The 17698-nt window shown below is 44.8% G+C and overlaps 1 protein-coding gene across 2 annotated transcripts; it reads left to right on the top strand.

The window, feature by feature from the left end:
• The first annotated feature begins 3334 nt into the window (after window positions 1-3334).
• On the top strand, window positions 3335-16219 carry CHAMP1 (chromosome alignment maintaining phosphoprotein 1). Of its 2 annotated transcripts, none has more exons than XM_051829409.2 (3): window positions 3335-3490; window positions 9597-9712; window positions 12703-16219. In XM_051829409.2, exon 3 carries the CDS (start codon window positions 12751-12753, stop codon window positions 15181-15183), a length of 2433 nt encoding a protein of 810 aa, XP_051685369.1. In that variant the 5' UTR covers window positions 3335-3490; window positions 9597-9712; window positions 12703-12750; the 3' UTR covers window positions 15184-16219. The 2 variants fall into 2 exon arrangements, with proteins under 2 accessions (XP_051685369.1, XP_051685370.1); XM_051829410.2 differs by lacking the exon at window positions 3335-3490 and adding an exon at window positions 3662-4937.
• Window positions 16220-17698: the final 1479 nt, after the last annotated feature.

Below are 17698 nucleotides of genomic sequence, written 5' to 3'. Positions count from 1 at the left end.
ATCTAGTATCTCCAAAGAAAATCCCTGGACCTGATGGCTTAAGGTGAATTCTGCCAACTTGAAAGAACTAACAGAATTCTTCAAAAAATCTGAAGGAGAAGATCATGTATTCAATTGAAAAAGAGATCAAAGAGGAGGGAACACATCCTAAATCATTCTATGGGCCAGTATTACTCTGATACCAGAGCCAGACTAAGACACTGTAAGACCAGTATCCTTGATGAACACTGATCAAAAATTCCTCAGTAGCACACTAAAAGGATTATATACCATGACTAAGTGGGACTTAGAATGCAAGGATGGCTGAACATACAAATTTCAATGTGATACACTATATTAGAAGGAAAAAACACATTATCTCAAGTAATGCAGAAAAAAAATTCAACATCCTTTCATGATAAATGCACTCAACAAACTAAGAAGATAAGGAAACTACCTCAACATAATAAAAACCATACACAAAAATCTCACAGTGAAAGTCATACTCAATGGTTTGAAAGATCAAGAGTTTTCCCTCTGTTAGAAACAAGGTGAGGTTGCCTGCTTTTGTCATTTCTATTTAACATAGTAGGAGAAGTTCTAGCCTGAGAAACTGGACAAGAAGAAACAGTCATCCAAACTGGAAAAGAATAATATCTGTGTTTTCAGAATATATGATTTTACATGTAGATAATCCCAAAGATTACAAAAAAACCTGTTAAAGAATGAATTTAACAAGGTAGCAAGACAAGGTCACATGAAATCAGTTGCATTTCTCCTTAAAATATTTTTCATTTATTTTGAAATAGAGAACAAGATTTGAAATGAAGAGAGAGAGACAAAGAGAGAACACGCATGCTTCCATCTACTGGGTCACTACCCAAATACCCAGAACAAGACTGGCAAGGTCAGGAAACTGGAAGTCAACATAGGTCTCCCATATAGGTGGCAGACTCAAGTACTTGAGCCATCATTTGCTGCCTCCCAGAATGTGTGTTAGCAGGAAGCTGGACTGTAAGATGAAGGGCTGAGACTGGAACCAAGCCCTGATAGAGAATGTGGGTGTTGCAAGTCGCAATTTAACTGCTGTGCCAAATGCCTGCCCCCACAATTGCATTTCTATATGCCACAAATGATCTGAAAAGGAATTTATAGAAACAGTTCTACTTATACTACCATCAAAAAGAGCAAAATAGGATGTAATTTAATGAAGGTGACAGGCTTAAACACTGAGAACTAGAATATGTTGCTGAAGAAATTTAAAAAAAAATAGAAACACATCTTAGGTTCATGGACTGGGAGACAATTTGTGTGTGGGTCTGGAAATAGAAAGCAATCCTAGGATCCTTATGGAATCTTGGGAACTCAAATGGCTAAAACAATCCTGATAAAGAGAATGAAGCTGGAGGATAACATTCTGATTTCAAAACTTGCTCCAAGATAGAGATCAAAACAGGTAGTCCTGGTATAAAGACAGACATCGATACTAATGGAACAAAAGAGAGTCCAGAAACAAACCCTCATATATGTGGTCTTTTGGCAATAGTGCCAAGACCATTAATGGGGAAGGAACAGTTTTTTCAGTAAATGATCCGTGGAAAACTGGATCTCCAGATGCAAAGAATGAAGTGGGACTCTCACCTAATGCCATATACACAGATTAACTCAATGTGGATCAAAGACAACATCTGAAATGATAAGTCTTTGAGGAAAACCACAGGTTAAAAGCTTTATGATACTGGTGTTGGCAGTTAGTTCTTGGATATGACAACAAAGGCACAGGCAATTGAAGAAAAAACATAAATGTACTTCATGTAAATTCATAGCTCAAAAAACACTATCATGGCAAAAAGTCAACCCACAGAATGGGAGAAAACATTTGCAAATCATACATATGATAAGGGGCTAATATCCAGAATACACAGAAAATTCCTCTAACTCAACAACAAAAACCCAAACAACCCAATTTAAAAATGGGCAAAGGACTTGGATAACTATTTCTCCAGATATATAAATGACAAGAGATCACACGAAGATGCCAACATCAGTAATCATTAGAAAAATGCAATGTACAGCAATTAGCTATCACTTGAACTCCGTTAGATTGACTACCATAGAACCACAACCGAAAACCAGAAACTACCCAGTGCAGGTGAGGATGTTGTGCAATTGGAACTCTTGTGCAGCTGCTATGGAAGCAGCACTGTAGTGCCTCAAAACAATTAAAAAGAGTTACCATGGATCCAGTAACCCCACTCCTGTGTAAATATCTAAAAGAATTGAAAGAATCTCAAAGACATATTTGTACACTCACGTTCATAAAAGCATTCACAATGGCTAAAATGTGGAAGCAAATCAAATGACAGATGAATGGATAAGCAAAAGATGGTATACCCATACTATGGAATGTTTATTAAAAGCCTTAAAAACAGAATCTCTGCAGTATGCTACAACACAGGTAAACCTGCAGACATCATGCTAAAGTTAGCGATAAAAAGGTAACATTTCATTGATAGGAATAGTCAGATTCAGAGATGGAAAGTAGAACAGCCATCTTAAGGGGCAAGGCGGGAGGAAGGGAGGTACTGTGCGGTGGGTATGGGGTTCCACCGTTACAAGACGAAAGGGTCGGATGGTGATTGTTGCTCACTGCGAATGCACTTAATGCCATTGGACTATACACCTAAAATTGTTAAGATGATAGATTTTATGCGTATTTTGCCACAGTAAACAGCATCTCAGGGTAGACATCTGGTGCAGAGGTTGACACCCTATCAGGGTGCCAGGGCTGCAGTCCCACGGGGCTGGCTGGTTCCACGTGGGGGACCCACCGAGATCAGGGCGCCCAGTTTCTGGGCCTAGGTCCCGAGCGTTGTGGGCATTTGCGGGAGCGAACCAGCCCTGCGAGCCCTCTGTCAAATAAACAAGCATAATAACTTCTAAAGGAAACGAATGGAAGACATCTGGTCAGTCAACCTAGAGTGAGCTCGGAACCAGGTGCACGCACCCTCCCCGCTCGCGGGACGGAGGTCCGGGAGCCTGAGGAGAATGTTCGTCTCCGACAGCTGTCCCGGACGTCATCGCGGGCGCTGGGCCTGCCTTTCTTCCCTAACTCCACTCACACGACAGCACGAGAAACGCGAGAGAACGCGAAGCAGCACCGAGGCACGGCCCGCTCCGAGCCCCCGCCCACTCGGCCAGCTCCCGCGCGCCGGGCGCGGCGGCACTTCCGGGGCGGGCGCTGCGCGCGGCACTTCCGGGAGCCGCGCCGCGCCGCTGCTCGCGCTCGCGCAGTGCGCACGGCCGCGCTTGGCGATCGGCGATCCAATTGGCCTGCGCGGCGCCCCACTCGCCTCCCGGCCGAGCGCGCGCACGCCCGCGCCCCCGGCGCCGGCCCCTGCGTCCCGTCGCCATTCGGAGGCCGCGCCCGCAGGCCCCGCGGAGTCGCTGGCGCCCGAGCCGGGCCTCCCCGCCGGCCTCGCCCACCTGGACGCCGCCGCGGCCGGGACCGGTGAGGGGCGGGGGCGGGCGCGGGCGGGCGGGGGCGGGGTCCGCGCCGCGGACTCCGAGCGCGGGGCCGGCCGGTCCGAAGGCAAGGTCCGCCGGCCGCTGGCGTCCCGGGCAGCGGGAAGGACCCCTCCCCGGAGGCGGGCGTGGGTCGCCATTGTGCAGGGGGCGGGCGGGCCTGGGGCGTTTTGTGTAAAGCGGAGACGGGCTCGGTTTCGGCCCCCGAGGTGGCTGTCTTCTCGCGCGTGCGGGGCTCCTGCCGCTCGTTGTGCCCGCAAGCCCGCTAGGCAGGCCACAGCCCGGGAGCGGACGTTTGCAAATCCTAACTCGGGTGTAGGGTCTGTACCCGGGACACAGGACTGCACTGGGCAGCGCCGCGTCCGGATGGGTATTTGCCCGGAGACGACACCCGGAGGGCGGGTTAGCCGTTGGGAAGCTGCAGCTAACCCCCCGCGAGGGCGCACCTCACACCTGTTAGGGTGGCTGAACACAAAAGGCACTGGAGTGTGGTTGAGGAAGTGAAGTCGGAACTGGGCCCGTTGCCGGTGGAGCCCCGGGCCGACCCGCAGGGTGGGAGGCCGCCGCTCGGATGCCGACCCCGGGTACCAGCAGAGCAAGCTGAGGTGGTTACGTATCATCCCCAGAAGCAGTGAGCCGCTGATACTTGGCTGTGGGATGGATGAACCTTTAAACATGTTAAGTGAAATAAGACACAAAGGGACAAACACGGACGATTTCTTCCACTCAGGAGACCAGGCTGTGGGAAGCAGGGAACAGGATTGATTGCGATGATTAAAGAGTTCTGGAAATGGATCTTGGTGATGGTTGCTTATACTTAACGGATGAAGTTGTGCTTTAAAAAATGATAAGTTTTTGGTTCAGGTTTCCCGCACTTTAAAAAGGTAGAACTACAGAGATATTGAAAAGACTGGTAATTGTTAGGAACACAGGGAATTTTCATGTTGGTGAAATTACTGTGACTGTCATGGTACATGTGTGACTGTATGTCTGCCAAAACCCATGAAATTGCAACATGAAGACTGGCTCCTCTAAGCTGTTAACCCGAGTTAATAACAGACCAGTGTTAGCCATCCCAACTGCAGGATGTTAAGGAAGGCTGGGCAGGGGATTGGGAGGATGTATTGGGGGTTTCTCTTCTTTCTGTTCAGGTTCTTTTAAACAAAATTACTTGAAAAATAGTGTTTAAAAGTCAAAGCGGGGTGCAGAATAGTGCTGGTGTGTGTTTAGACGAATAGAACCCTTCAAATGTGCATGACATGTTGACTTTTTTATTTAAAAATCTACATGAAAATATACTTAAAAAATGACCAGTGGTGTTAGATTTCAAGGAAGAAATTGGATGGGAAATGGGAATTGATGTGACAGCACCTGGACCAGCAGTGCGTTGAAGAATTCTGAGTGATGGGCTGGCAGAGCATTGTTTCAACAAGGTACAGCCTGTAGAGACAGAAGAGAAAATTTCATTACCCTGGACAATTTAGACTTTTTGTCTGAAATTAGAAAATACATTGACTAGAATCTTCCAGCTGGAGGGACTCAATTCTGTGACTTCGCTGTGTGTCCTGTGCTGAGGGAAAGGCAGCCTTGCTGTTACAGCGGAGATCTAGAACCAGGAATCCAGGGTGTTCCTTTGCTTCCTCTGACCTAATCCTTATCTCTGACAGGTCGCTTGTCTCAGAATCAGCTTTCTCAGTGGTAAAATGAAGAGGTTGGTCTCAAGTCCTGTGAAGATCAGTAGCTTCTAGTCACGGAGTGTTACCACTGGACCAAGAAGCTTGTCTAGTTCAGGATGGAGTAATTTGTTTTCTTACTGGCTTCTGCTTGTTGCTTCTAAGGAGACCTTAGACAACATTCATAATTCTTCCCCCTTTGAAGTGAAATGTTTGTATTCACAGACATGTTTTTAAAGACTGCTGCCATCATTGTTGCTTGCTGCTGCTTTTTTAAAAAAATGTATTTTCATTTATTTGAAAGGTAGGGTGGGAGAAAGGACATATCATTTTAATCTCCAAACTGTATCTGTGAATTACATTGAACCTGATAAAAACTTAAAAAAAAAAAACCAGAAATTAACAAATCACAATAATGAAAGATCCAGGAAAACTCAAGATACTAAAATTAAACCACATCATCTAAATAAAAAAATGAAGGTAGTGCAATAGAAAGATTTTCCATTCATTAGTTCATTCCCCAAATGCGCACCACAGAATCTGGGTCTCTCATAGGGGTGACAGAGACCCAACAACTTGAGCTATTGCTGCTGCATCAGCAGGAAGCTGGAATCAGAGGCAGAGCTGGGACTTGAACCCAGGCAGTCTTGACATGGAATGTGGGCATCTCAAATGGAACTTTTTTTTTTTTTTTTTAAATTTCATTTTATTTATTTGGGAGGCAGAGTGGCAGAGAGATGGAGAAACAGAAAGAGATCTTTTTGCTGTTTCATTCCCCAATTAGCTGCATTGGCTAGGGCTGGGCCAGGGTGAAGCCAGGAGCTTGGAACTCTATCCAGGTCGCCAACATGGGTGGGAGGCACCCAAATACTGGGGCGTTTCCCCCTGCTTTCCCAGGTGGAGCTGGATTGGAAGTAGAGCAGATGGGACTCAACTGGTGCTCAGATATGTGATGCCAGCTTAACCTGCTGCACCACAACGCCAGCCCCATAAGTGGAATCTTAACTGCTAGACCAAACACCCACCTGTGTTGCTTTCTTTTGATAAGTGGATTCTAAATGTTTGATGAACTTAATTTTGTGAGTTTTGACCTATTGTACTGGCTTTTCAAGATCTTACTAAATTCTACTATATTAGCTTGATCTTGATATACTGAAAGGACCTGAATCGATAGTAGAACTTTATTCTTTTATTTGCCACATACTGATCATTTGCCTGATCTTGGGCAAGCAACATCAAGTTTGAGCTTCCTCAATGGTAAACTAAAATTTTCTTCAAAAAAAAAATATGCTTATTTATTTTGAAAGGCTGAGTTAGAGAGAGAGGAAATAGATCTTCCATCTGCTGGTTCACTCCCCAGATTGCCTCAACAGCTGGATATGGGCCAGGCTGAAGCCAGGAGCTTTATCCTGCTCTCCTACATGAGTGGCATGAGCCCAGGCACTTGGGCCATCCTCTGTTGCTTTCCTAGGATCATTAGCAGGAGCTGGACTGGAAGTGGAGCAGCTGGGACTTGAACTGGCGACCATATGGGATGCTAGTGTTGCAGGCAGTAGCTTAACCCACTAAGCCACAATGCTGGCTCCAATTGAAGATCTTTTCCTGCCTTCAAATTCTATGATTTTGAGACTAGATGATAGTTCAGATTGTCTCTAATTTTAAAACGGAATTAATGTTAAGATTGTGTCCCCAGTCTTCATGAGACAAGGTTAAGATCAGACAGATATTTTCTGAGCACACAGTGTGTGCCAGGATGTGCACAGTTACAGAGGTGAACAAACAGTTGTGTAGCCCTTGTTCTTTGAGAACCCGTGACCTGATTTGGAGTTAGGCTACAGTGCTAGAGGGTGACTGCTATGTTGGAGGTATGCATGCAGCTGGGAGGCCAAGGAAGGTTGGGAGGGAGTGGGAAATAGGCCCTTACTTAAAGAGACAGGTGTCTGAAGGATGCAAGAATTTGCCTGATTGCTGGGGGACAAGATGGGAAGTGTAAAGGAGAGGGAACATCTTGTGAATAGGCCCAGAGGCTTGGAGAGCTGGAGGATTACACATGGGCCAGTACTTGGAAAAAGTGGTCTAGTCAGGGGCCAGACTGTGAGGAGCTTTGGGTGCCACGTTCTAATTTTGCAGTATAGCTGTTTGGGACACTTTAAGGAATTGTGAGCAGGAAGTCACATTGGGCTTTTATGTTTGGAAGGTGACTTTTTTTTTTTTTTTTTTTGACAGGCAGAGTGGACAGTGAGAGAGACAGAGAGAAAGGTCTTCCTTTTGCTGTTGGTTCACCCTCCAATGGCCGCCGCGGCCGGCGCGCTGCTGCCGGCGCACCGCGCTGATCCGATGGCAGGAGCCAGGTGCTTATCCTGGTCTCCCATGGGGTGCAGGGCCCAAGCACTTGGGCCATCCTCCACTGCACTCCCGGGCCACAGCAGAGAGCTGGCCTGGAAGAGGGGCAACCGGGACAGGAGCCGGTGCCCCGACTGGGACTAGAACTCGGTGTGCCGGCGCCGCAAGGCGGAGGATCAGCCTGGTGAGCCGCGGCACCAGCCTGGAAGGTGACTTTGATAGTGGCATGATGAGTGGGTTGGAAGGAAAAGAAACCAGGCACAGAATCAACCCAAATACCTGTAAGCTGAAGACTGGATAAAGAAATTATGGGATATATATACACCATGGAATACTACACAGTAGTAAAAGAAAAAAATGAATGAAACTGGAAAACATACTTAGTAAAATAAGCTAGTCCCAAAAGGACAAATATCATATGTTCTCCCTGATCTGTGATAACTAATAGAGCACCTAAAAGGTAATATAGAAGTGAAATTAACACTTTGAGATGCAATGACTTTAAACAGTTCTTCACTATTGAGGAACAGTTTTTTCATACATTTGTTGAACTCTACTTAGTATAGAGTTAATCGTATGTGTATAAAGTTAATTGAAAATAGATCTTAGTAAAAAATAAGAATGGGAATAGGAGAAGTGGGAATGGGTGGGAGGAATCACTATATTCCTAAAGTATTTTGAAATGCAAAAAAAAAAAAAAAAAAAAAAAAGTAAAGCAGTGCCAAGTTGGGAATAGTGGAAGTTTTGGGTAGATGTGCACTAGCTTATCAGCAGTGTACTATAGCTTGTGCATGGCCAGTTTATCCTGTTCTGTTCTTGTTAACAAACTTAGACCGTGAGCAGATTTCTCTTTGAAATACATGGAGGAAGGCCAGTGCCGTGGCTCACTTGGCTAATCCTCCGCCTGCGGCGCCGGTACCCCGGGTTCTCGTCCCAGCTGGGGCGCTGGGTTCTGTCCCGGTTGCTCCTCTTCTAGTCCAGCTCTCTGCTGTGGCCCAGGAAGGCAGTGGAGGATGGCTCAAGTGCTTGGGCCATGCACCTGCATGGGAAACCAGGAGGAAGCACCTGGCTTTGGATTGGCACAGTGCACCAGCCGTAGCGGCCATTATGGGGATGAACCAACAGAAGGAAGACCTTTCTCTCTCTCTCTCACTGTCTAACTCTGCCTGTCAAAAAAAGAAAAAAAAAAAAAAAAAGAAAAATACATGGAGGAGGAAGAGACAGGAAGCAGCCACTGAAGTAGACCTGTCTTCTCTTTGACAAAACTGCTATCTTACCTTCAACACACTTCTTCCTTTTTGCCACTTGGCCTTTAGATTATGTGTCCTTCCTCCTCTCTGTGATAATTTGCCACTCTCTGTATAATACCAACGATTAACACATCAGCTGCTGCTCCTGTATTTACACCAGCAGTCTTCTGTGAACCTGTCAGAGAAGTAAAAGTAGGAGTTAGTGTTCCCCAAGACCACATGAGCTGAAGGTAGATGGTGGGTTTGAGAATGGTTGGGCATAATTCCATTGTGAGTTATTAAAATGAAGGACAGGCCGGCGCCGCGGCTCACTAGGCTAATCCTCCGCCTTGCGGCGCCAGCATTCCGGGTTCTAGTCCCTGTCGGGGCGCCGGATTCTGTCCCGGTTGCCCCTCTTCCAGGCCGGCTCTCTGCTGTGGCCCAGGAGTGCAGTGGAGGATGGCCCAAGTGCTTGGGCCCTGCACCCCATGGGAGACCAGGATAAGTACCTGGCTCCTGCCATTGGATCAGCGCGGTGCGCCGGCCGCAGCACGCTGGCAGTGGCGGCCATTGGAGGGTGAACCAACTGCAAAGGAAGACCTTTCTTTCTGTCTCCCTCTCTCACTGTCCACTCTGCCTTTCAAAAAATAAAATACGGTGAAGGACAGTGTCATGATGATTTCTGCTGCAGCCTTTGTTTGATTAAGATAAATGGTGTGTTTGTTAGATTGGATCCCTCTCACTGTTGGATAGGGCTGGTGAGAAAAATACTCAGAAGTCTTTTAGTACTAGTCAGAATTACCATTGAGATGTGGTGTTTTGATTACCTTTTCTTTTTTTCTTCCAGGTTCAGTTGTCGTCACTGTCCTTCTCTATGCACTATAGGCTGTTTTCTATGGTTTAGTAAAAAGCCATGTAGACTGCTTGTCCTGTGAAGACCACTTTTAAGGTGTCAGACTTCTGGTAAGTCTAACAAGGAAAAGCATGTTGGTCTTTGTTTTTTCCCTATTTTAAAAACTTTCTTCCTGAATTTACAAAGTGTTATTCTATTACTGCTTCTTTACTTATTTATTTATTTGAAAGGCAGAGTTAAACAGAGAGAGACAGGCAGAGAGAGAGAAAGGTCTTCCATCTGGAGGTTCACTCCCCAGTCGACCGCAACTTGAGATGTAGAGTTAGAGAGGGAGCGCTGGAGAAAGAGGTCTTTCATCTGCTGGTTTGCTCACCAAATGGCCTCAGTGGCCGGAGCTGGCCGATCGGAAGCCAGGAGCCAGGAGCTTCTTCCAGGTCTCCCACATGGGTACAGAGGCCCAAGCACTTGGCGCATCTTCTACTGTTTTTTCAGACCATCAGCAGGGAGCTGGATAGGAAGTGGATAAGCTGGGACTCAAACCACTGCCAAATGGATTGGATGCCGCACCGCAAGTAGATGCTTAACCCACTACGCTACAGCACCAGATCTTACTTCTTTCTTTCTTCTTTTTTAAGATGTATTTTATTTATTTATTTATTTATTTGAAAGGCAGAATGATAGTAGCCAGGTCTGGGCTAGGCCAAAGCCAAGAGCCAGGAACTCCTTCCAGGTCTCCTACATGGGTGGCAGGAACCCAAGCACTTGGGCCATCTTCTGTTGCCTTCCCTGAAGTGTTAGCAGGGAGCTGAATCAAAAGCAGAGGAGCTGGGCTGTGAACTGGCACTCAGATATGGGAAGTTGGCTCTTTACACTGTTTCTTTGCTTTACTGTAATTTCTCATTTTTTAATGTTTCAGAGAATATTTTATGATTGTAAAATTTTTGAAAAGTATTTAGAGTTCTTAAGAAAAATCATAAAGCATAGGTACCCAGATCTGTGGTAATGTATGAATATGTGTGCACATACTGATGATAAAATTTGGGATATAAGAAGTGAATTCTAGAACTTTTTTTTACTTTTTTTTCTATTAATTTGAAATGCAGAGCCACCACGAGAGAATGGGAGGGCCAGAAAGGTCCTCCAACTGCTGGGTCACTCCCCAAAGGGCCATGACAGCAGAGCTGGGCTAATTTGAATCCAGGCGCCAGGATCCTCTTCCGGGTGTCCCATGTAGGTGCAGAGGTCCAAGTACATGGGCCCTCCTCCACTGCCTCTGAGGCCATCAGCTGGGAGCTAGATTGGAAGTGGAACAGCCAGGACCTCAACCAGCATCCATGTGGGATGCCGGCACTACAGGCAGAGGCCCACCCCACTACACCATGGCACCGCCCCCTAGAACATTCTTTTTTAAAAAAATTATTAAGTATTTGAGAGGCACAGAGACAGAGCCGGGGCTGGGCAAGGCTGAAGCTGGAAACTGAGAACTTGATCTGGGTCTTCCATGTAGGTGACAGGGACCCAACTACTTGAACCATCACTGCTATGCAATAACAGGGTATACAATAGCAGGAAACAAATGGGCAGCAGAGCCAGGACTTCAGCTTAGGCACATGGATGTGAGATGTGAGTGTCCTAAGCAGCATCTTAACTGCTGGGCCAAATACCACCCCTGTAAGCATTGTTTTAAACATATTTCTCTCAAGTAAGAGGTGATTAGGCTTAGTAATAGACAAGTATCATAAGTAACAAAAACTTCGAGATTGGCCAGAAGAGTGGTGGTCTGGGTGGGGAGCAGTTGGGAGATAAAGGGAATAACACATGAATGTGACTCAGACCCAGCAACCTGAGTTCTTAGCTGCCATAGTTCCTTTTAAAGATACAAAAAAATTTGATGTTAGCATCTGTAGGTGTTCCTTATTGCCATGCAGGACAAGGTGGGATCATGAAGACAAATCTGCCCTTTTCCCCTGAAGTTGTATTGAACATTGACACTGAAGTAACTTGTTTTCTTCATTATGTTTGTAAGTTAAAGATTTTTTTAACAAATTTTTCTTCAGCATTAAATTGTGGTTTTCTTTTGTTATTGTCCTTCAAGCCCTAAAAACAATTTTCTAGAATTGTCTATCGCCCTTTTAGCTTTAGACCATCCCTACCTCAAGGCAAATGATATACTACAGGGCACAAAACAATTGATTTGCTAAATGAGTGAATAAAATATATAATATTAAGAGGAGCAGAACATTGCAAGATATGTTGAAATTAAACCAGCATCAGATTTAAAAAAAAATTTTAAGGGCTGGCTCTGTGGTGCAGCGGGTTAACGCCCTGGGCTGAGTGCCGGCATTCCATATGGGCACCGGTTCTAGTCCCAGCTGCTGCTCTTCCGATCCAGCTCTCTGCTATGGCCTGGGAAAGCAGTAGAAGATGGCCCAAGTCCTTGGGCCCCTGCACCCACGTGGGAGAGCCGGAAGAAGCTCCTAGCTCCTGGCTTCGGATCGGCGCAGCTCCTGTCATTGTGGCCAACTGGGGAGTGAACCATCGGATGGAAGACCTCTCTCTCTCTCTCTGCATAACTCTGACTTTCAAATAAATAAATAAATTTTAAAAAATTAGCTAGATTTAGTTAAATGATTTTTGAAGAGCATTTAAAGTTTCTTGCTCAGCCTTAAATAGCCTAGATTTAATTTTAGTATTTACTCATCTTTGTATGCTTCTGATTTGTTGGTTCAGGGTTTTAGAGTCAAATTGTAAAGCCATTCAGTAGATAATTCTGTGGTCAGGCACAGGTCCTATAAAGCTGAGGGTCCTGTAAACTGGACCAGATTAGTTAAGTTGCTTTTCAGTTTCTTCATCTGTAGATGAAAATAATACTTGAATCGTACCATTAGGAGGATTGAATGAGATGGTATATGTAAAACTCCTGACAGGGTGAAGATATCTGGGATTCAGTTAAAAATCAGGTTGCTATCTCTTTTCGTTTCAGAGTCTTCATAGAGATAAAGCATGTGCTATTCTAGACTTACAGTTATAGAATGGATTAGGATAGCATTTTGTTAAAACTTGTGTTCTATGAAAATAATTTATTTCTTCTTTACTGCAGCATATAAAGTGTTTGGAGAATCCAGTTGTGTGTGTTGTGACAGGAAGAATGGAAGTGTTCCCGGAGCTTCAGAAGCCATCGACGCGCTGGGAGTGTGACCACTGCAGTTTCAGAGGCACAGACTATGAAAATGTACAGATCCACATGGGCACCATCCATCCAGAATTTTGTGATGAAATGGATGCTGGTGGGTTAGGTAAAATGATATTTTACCAGAAAAGTGCAAAGCTGTTTCACTGCCATAAATGCTTTTTCACTAGCAAGATGTACTCTAATGTGTATTACCATATCACATCCAAACATGCAGCCCCAGAGAGGTGGAATGATAAACCAAAACATCAGTTGAACAAAGACACAGATCCTGTGAAAAGCCCTCCTCTTTCTGAGCACCAGAAAATGTCCTCTAACTCTGCAGAGCTCCTGAAAGCTATACCTACCCTTTCTATGGAAACACAAAAACTTGGTCCAGTTTTGTCGCCAGAATCACCAAAACCTACCCCTCTAACTCCCCTGGAGCCTCAGAAACCCGGACCTGTTGTTTCTCCTGACTTGCAGACACCTCTTCCTTCTCCTGAGCCGTCAAAACCTGCTCCCGTTTCTTCTGAACTTCCAAAATCAGGCCCTGTTTTGGAATCTCAAAAACCCGTTCCTTCTCCAGAGCCACAGAAACTTGCCCCTCTATCTCCTGAACTAGTAAAGGCTCCTCTTGTTAATCCCAAATCCCAGAAACACACTCATTTCCCAGAAACATTGGGGCCACCTTCAGCCTTATCTCCAGAGTCACCTGTTCTGGCTGCCTCCCCTGAACCTTGGGGACCTTCCCCAACTGCATCTCCAGAGTCTCGAAAGCCAGCCCAGACTGCTTCTCCTGAGCCAAGGAAGCCATCCCCATCCGAGTCTCCTGAACCTTGGAAGCCATTCCCTGCTGTCTCCCCAGAGCCTAGGAGACCAGCCCCAGCGGTATCACCAGGTTCTTGGAAGCCAGGGCCTCCTGGGTCACCCAGGCCTTGGAAATCCAGTCCATCAGCCGCATCTGGACCTTGGAAGCCAGCTAAACCTGCTCCATCTGTGTCTCCTGGACCCTGGAGACCCATTCCTTCCATATCACCTGGACCTTGGAAGCCAGCTCCATCTGCATCCCCTGCGTCCTGGAAGTCTTCGTCAGTCTCTTCTGGGTCCTGGAAAACTCCTCCCACATCTCCTGAGTCATGGAAGTCTGGCCCCCCAGAACTCCGAAAGACAGCCTCCACGTTGTCACCTGAACACTGGAAGGCAGTTCCCCCAGTGTCTCCTGAGCTTCGCAAAGCAGGCCCACCGCTATCCCCAGAGATCCGTAGTCCAGCAGGATCTCCAGAGCTCAGAAAACCATCAGGGTCACCAGACTTGTGGAAGCGTTCTCCTGAGCAGCGAAAAACTTCTCCTGGTTCACTTGATTTTCCTGAATCCCAGAAGAGTTCTCGTGGTGGTTCTCCTGATATCTGGAAGTCTTCCTTTTTTATTGAACCTCAGAAACCTGTCTTCCCAGAGACCAGGAAGCCAGGTCCTCCTGGGCCATCTGAGTCCCCCAAAGCAGCCTCGGATATCTGGAAGCCCATTCTCTCTATTGATACTGAGCCTAGAAAACCTACTCTCTTTCCTGAGTCTACCAAAACGGCACCTCCTGCTTCTCCTGAACCACGAAAACGTGCGCTTTTCCCAGAGCCATGGAAACACAGCCTTTTCCCTGAACTTCCCCGATCGGCCGTATTCTCAGAGTCTCAGAAGGCCGTCGAGCTTAGTGGTGAATTACAAATAGATGCCCTAGGTGATCAAAAGTGTGATATTTTGGTTCAAGAAGAACTTCTAGGTACACCTAAGAAACTCTTGGAAGATACTCTATTTCCGTCTTCAAAGAAGCTGAAGAAAGACAACCAAGACAGCTCAGATGCCGAGCTCAGTAGTAGTGAGTATATAAAGACAGATCTGGACGCAGTAGACCTCAAGGGGCAAGAATCAAGTAGTGATCAAGAGCAGGTGGATGTGGAATCGGTTGATTTTAGCAAAGACAACAAAATGGACATGACTAGTCCAGAACAGTCCAAAAATGTACTACAGTTTACCGAAGAAAAAGAAGCATTTATCTCTGAAGAAGAGATTGCAAAATATATGAAGCGTGGAAAAGGAAAGTATTATTGCAAAATTTGTTGCTGCCGGGCTATGAAAAAAGGTGCTGTTTTGCATCATTTGGTTAATAAACATAATGTCCATAGCCCTTACAAATGCACAATTTGTGGAAAGGCTTTTCTTTTGGAATCTCTCCTTAAGAATCATGTAGCAGCCCATGGGCAAAGTTTACTTAAATGTCCACGTTGTAATTTTGAATCAAATTTCCCAAGAGGCTTTAAGAAACATTTAACTCATTGTCAAAGCCGGCATAATGAAGAGGCAAACAAGAAGCTCATGGAAGCTCTGGAGCCGCCCATGGAGGAGCAGCAGATCTGACTGAAACATGAATGTTAGCTCTGCAGAGCTGTCTGTTGAAACCGTTCTTTGAAATTGTAGCTCATTAAATAGTCTAGATGGATTGGTAGATGTGGAAGTGTATTGTGTACCGTATTTAATGGTCTAAGTAGTGTTACAAAGAGTAAGCATTTGGTTGTTTTTTTAAAATAGTCTTTGTTTATGTGGCTATCTTGTAAATCAGTAATTTCTACTATATTCCATATGGATAAAACATTTCTTTTAAGTATATTTGAATAATGCAAATGGGGTAGGCATTCCATTTAGTAACCAAGAACAAGCTGTACTCCAACCATCTAGTTAAAGTGTATCTGTGTGTGTCTGTGTGAAAGTAATTTCCGACAACAAAAATTATTTGTTGGAATGTGTAAGAATTAGGCATGAAACAAATTTGAGAAAAGTTTTGTTCCCTTAAATGTATTTTCAAACCATAAAAGTTATTTTCTATTTGATCAAGTAAAATTAGTTTATAAATCTTGAACAGTTTCTAGATGTTTATTAGCTTTTATGTCATGGAAAGTTGGAGTCTCAGGGTTGCTAATTTTCTGCTAACAGGGAGCATTGAGTAAGTCCTTAAAGATACTTTGCAGCCTTCTCCTACAGGAGACTAAGAGAGATGTTAAGTGTGATTTGCGGTCTGTCTTGTCCTTTGTTGTTTCCGGTGGAGTCTTCCATTTGGTTCCCTGTCCTATGATCTGGCCCTTCACTTTCCCTGCCAGCTCACACTGACAGAGCATCCTTAATTGCCAAATGTGTTAGAGCTTGTACCTTCCACTCCTGGGCCTCACATATCACCTTTTGGGACTTAAGACCAGGGTAATGAGTGTGGCTGAAAGTCTTCCAGATTCACAATAAAAAATTCTAAATAGAGATTTCTGTTTGAGAATTCTGTCAGGTTTCCCCCCCCACACACAGTTCTATTACTGTAAATACCTTGTACCTGTTTGTGGATTATTTTATTCTAAAATATTTTGTCAGGTGTGTATCAACCAAATTAAAAACAAAGGCTTTTGTGTCAGTTATGTCTTCATGTATGTTTCCTTTTGTGTAATTTTCATTGTATGATATTCAAGTCCCATTTTTTCTTTCCTTTTTCCACTTGTTGTGTACATGCTGGTTTTCATATCTGTAGCATTTTTGAAGCTGTGTTTTCTCTGAATTCTCTGGTCTGTTGGGTTAGGAAGATACTATGTAGAAACTCTGACCTGTGCATATTAGCATATTAAAAGTGGTTTAGGGGGCAGGTGTTGTGACACAGTAGGTTAAACCACCACTTCATTAGAGTGCTGTTTCACATCCTGGCTACTTTGCTTCTGATCCAGCTTCCTGCTAGTGCATTCTGGGAGGCAGCATGATAGCTTAAGTGCATGGGACACCCACATGCAGTTCCAGGCTCCTGGCTTCAGCCTGGCCCAGCCCTGGCTGGCATTTGGGGAGTGAACTGGTAGGTGATGGTTCTCTCTCTCTTTCTCTCTCTCTCCCCCCCCTCCCCCCCATCCTCCCCCTCCCTCTCCCCACCCCAATCTCTTGCCCCTTCTAACAGTGCCTTTCAAATAGGTGAAAATAAACTTTTTTATAGTAGTTTAATTGCAGTGGTTGCATATTTTGTCTGCCTCATTTAAACTGTTAGGTATTCAGTGTCACAAAGGATTCTTATGTGTAGCCAGCACTGAGAGTCTACTATTTAGCCTTATGGTCTTAACCCTGTTTGATTCATCTACTTTTTTACCTTTAAACTCAGAGTGAGTTGTGCTGGATCTTTAAAACTTATTTTAATTTAGCCTTAACAATTTTGCCCCATGTATAAAAGCATCTCTAGTAAATATAACCAACCCAGTACATTTTCATTTTCTTACTCTGTAATTAGTTATTTTTAATGAGCTCTCAGTCTACTTTACACAATACTAAAGAGAATGAAAAATATTACCATCTTTTATTTACATTAATGGACTTTATGTCATTACATTTTATATGACCATTTAAGTTTTACTCTGCATATCCATAGCCAACACTACTTTTGTTATTTTGTCTTTTTTTTAAATGTATTTATTTGAAAGGCATAGAGACAGAGCTCTTCTGTCCACTGGTTCATTTCCCAAATGCCTGCAACAACCTGGGGCTGGGCCAGGCTGAAGTCAGGAGCTCAGAACTCAATCCAGATCTCCCATTTGGGTGGCAAAGACCCAAGAACTTGAGCCGTCAGTTCTGTGTCCCAGGATGTGCATTAGCAGGAATCAGGGCTGGAAGTGGAGGTGGAACTTGAACCCAGGTGCTATGAAATAGGATGCAAGTGTCCCAGCTTGTTACTTAGCTGTTAAGCCAAATAACCAGCTGCTCCCTTTGTTTTTAATATTGGTGTTTGTAAGTGTCTTGGATGAACATGTGTATCAAGTTTCTACAAGCATCACAGTTATAGGCACAGGTCCCCTTTTAAATGAATTGCAGCCCCAGATCTAGAAAACCCTGAAATTGTATTCCTTTCTCAATCTGAAAAGTT

This window comes from Oryctolagus cuniculus, chromosome 9 (assembly GCF_964237555.1).
Source record: "Oryctolagus cuniculus chromosome 9, mOryCun1.1, whole genome shotgun sequence".
NCBI lineage: Eukaryota > Metazoa > Chordata > Mammalia > Lagomorpha > Leporidae > Oryctolagus > Oryctolagus cuniculus.
The sequence above is the reverse complement of the archived record's forward strand: the minus strand, read 5'-3'. Positions and strand labels throughout refer to the sequence as shown.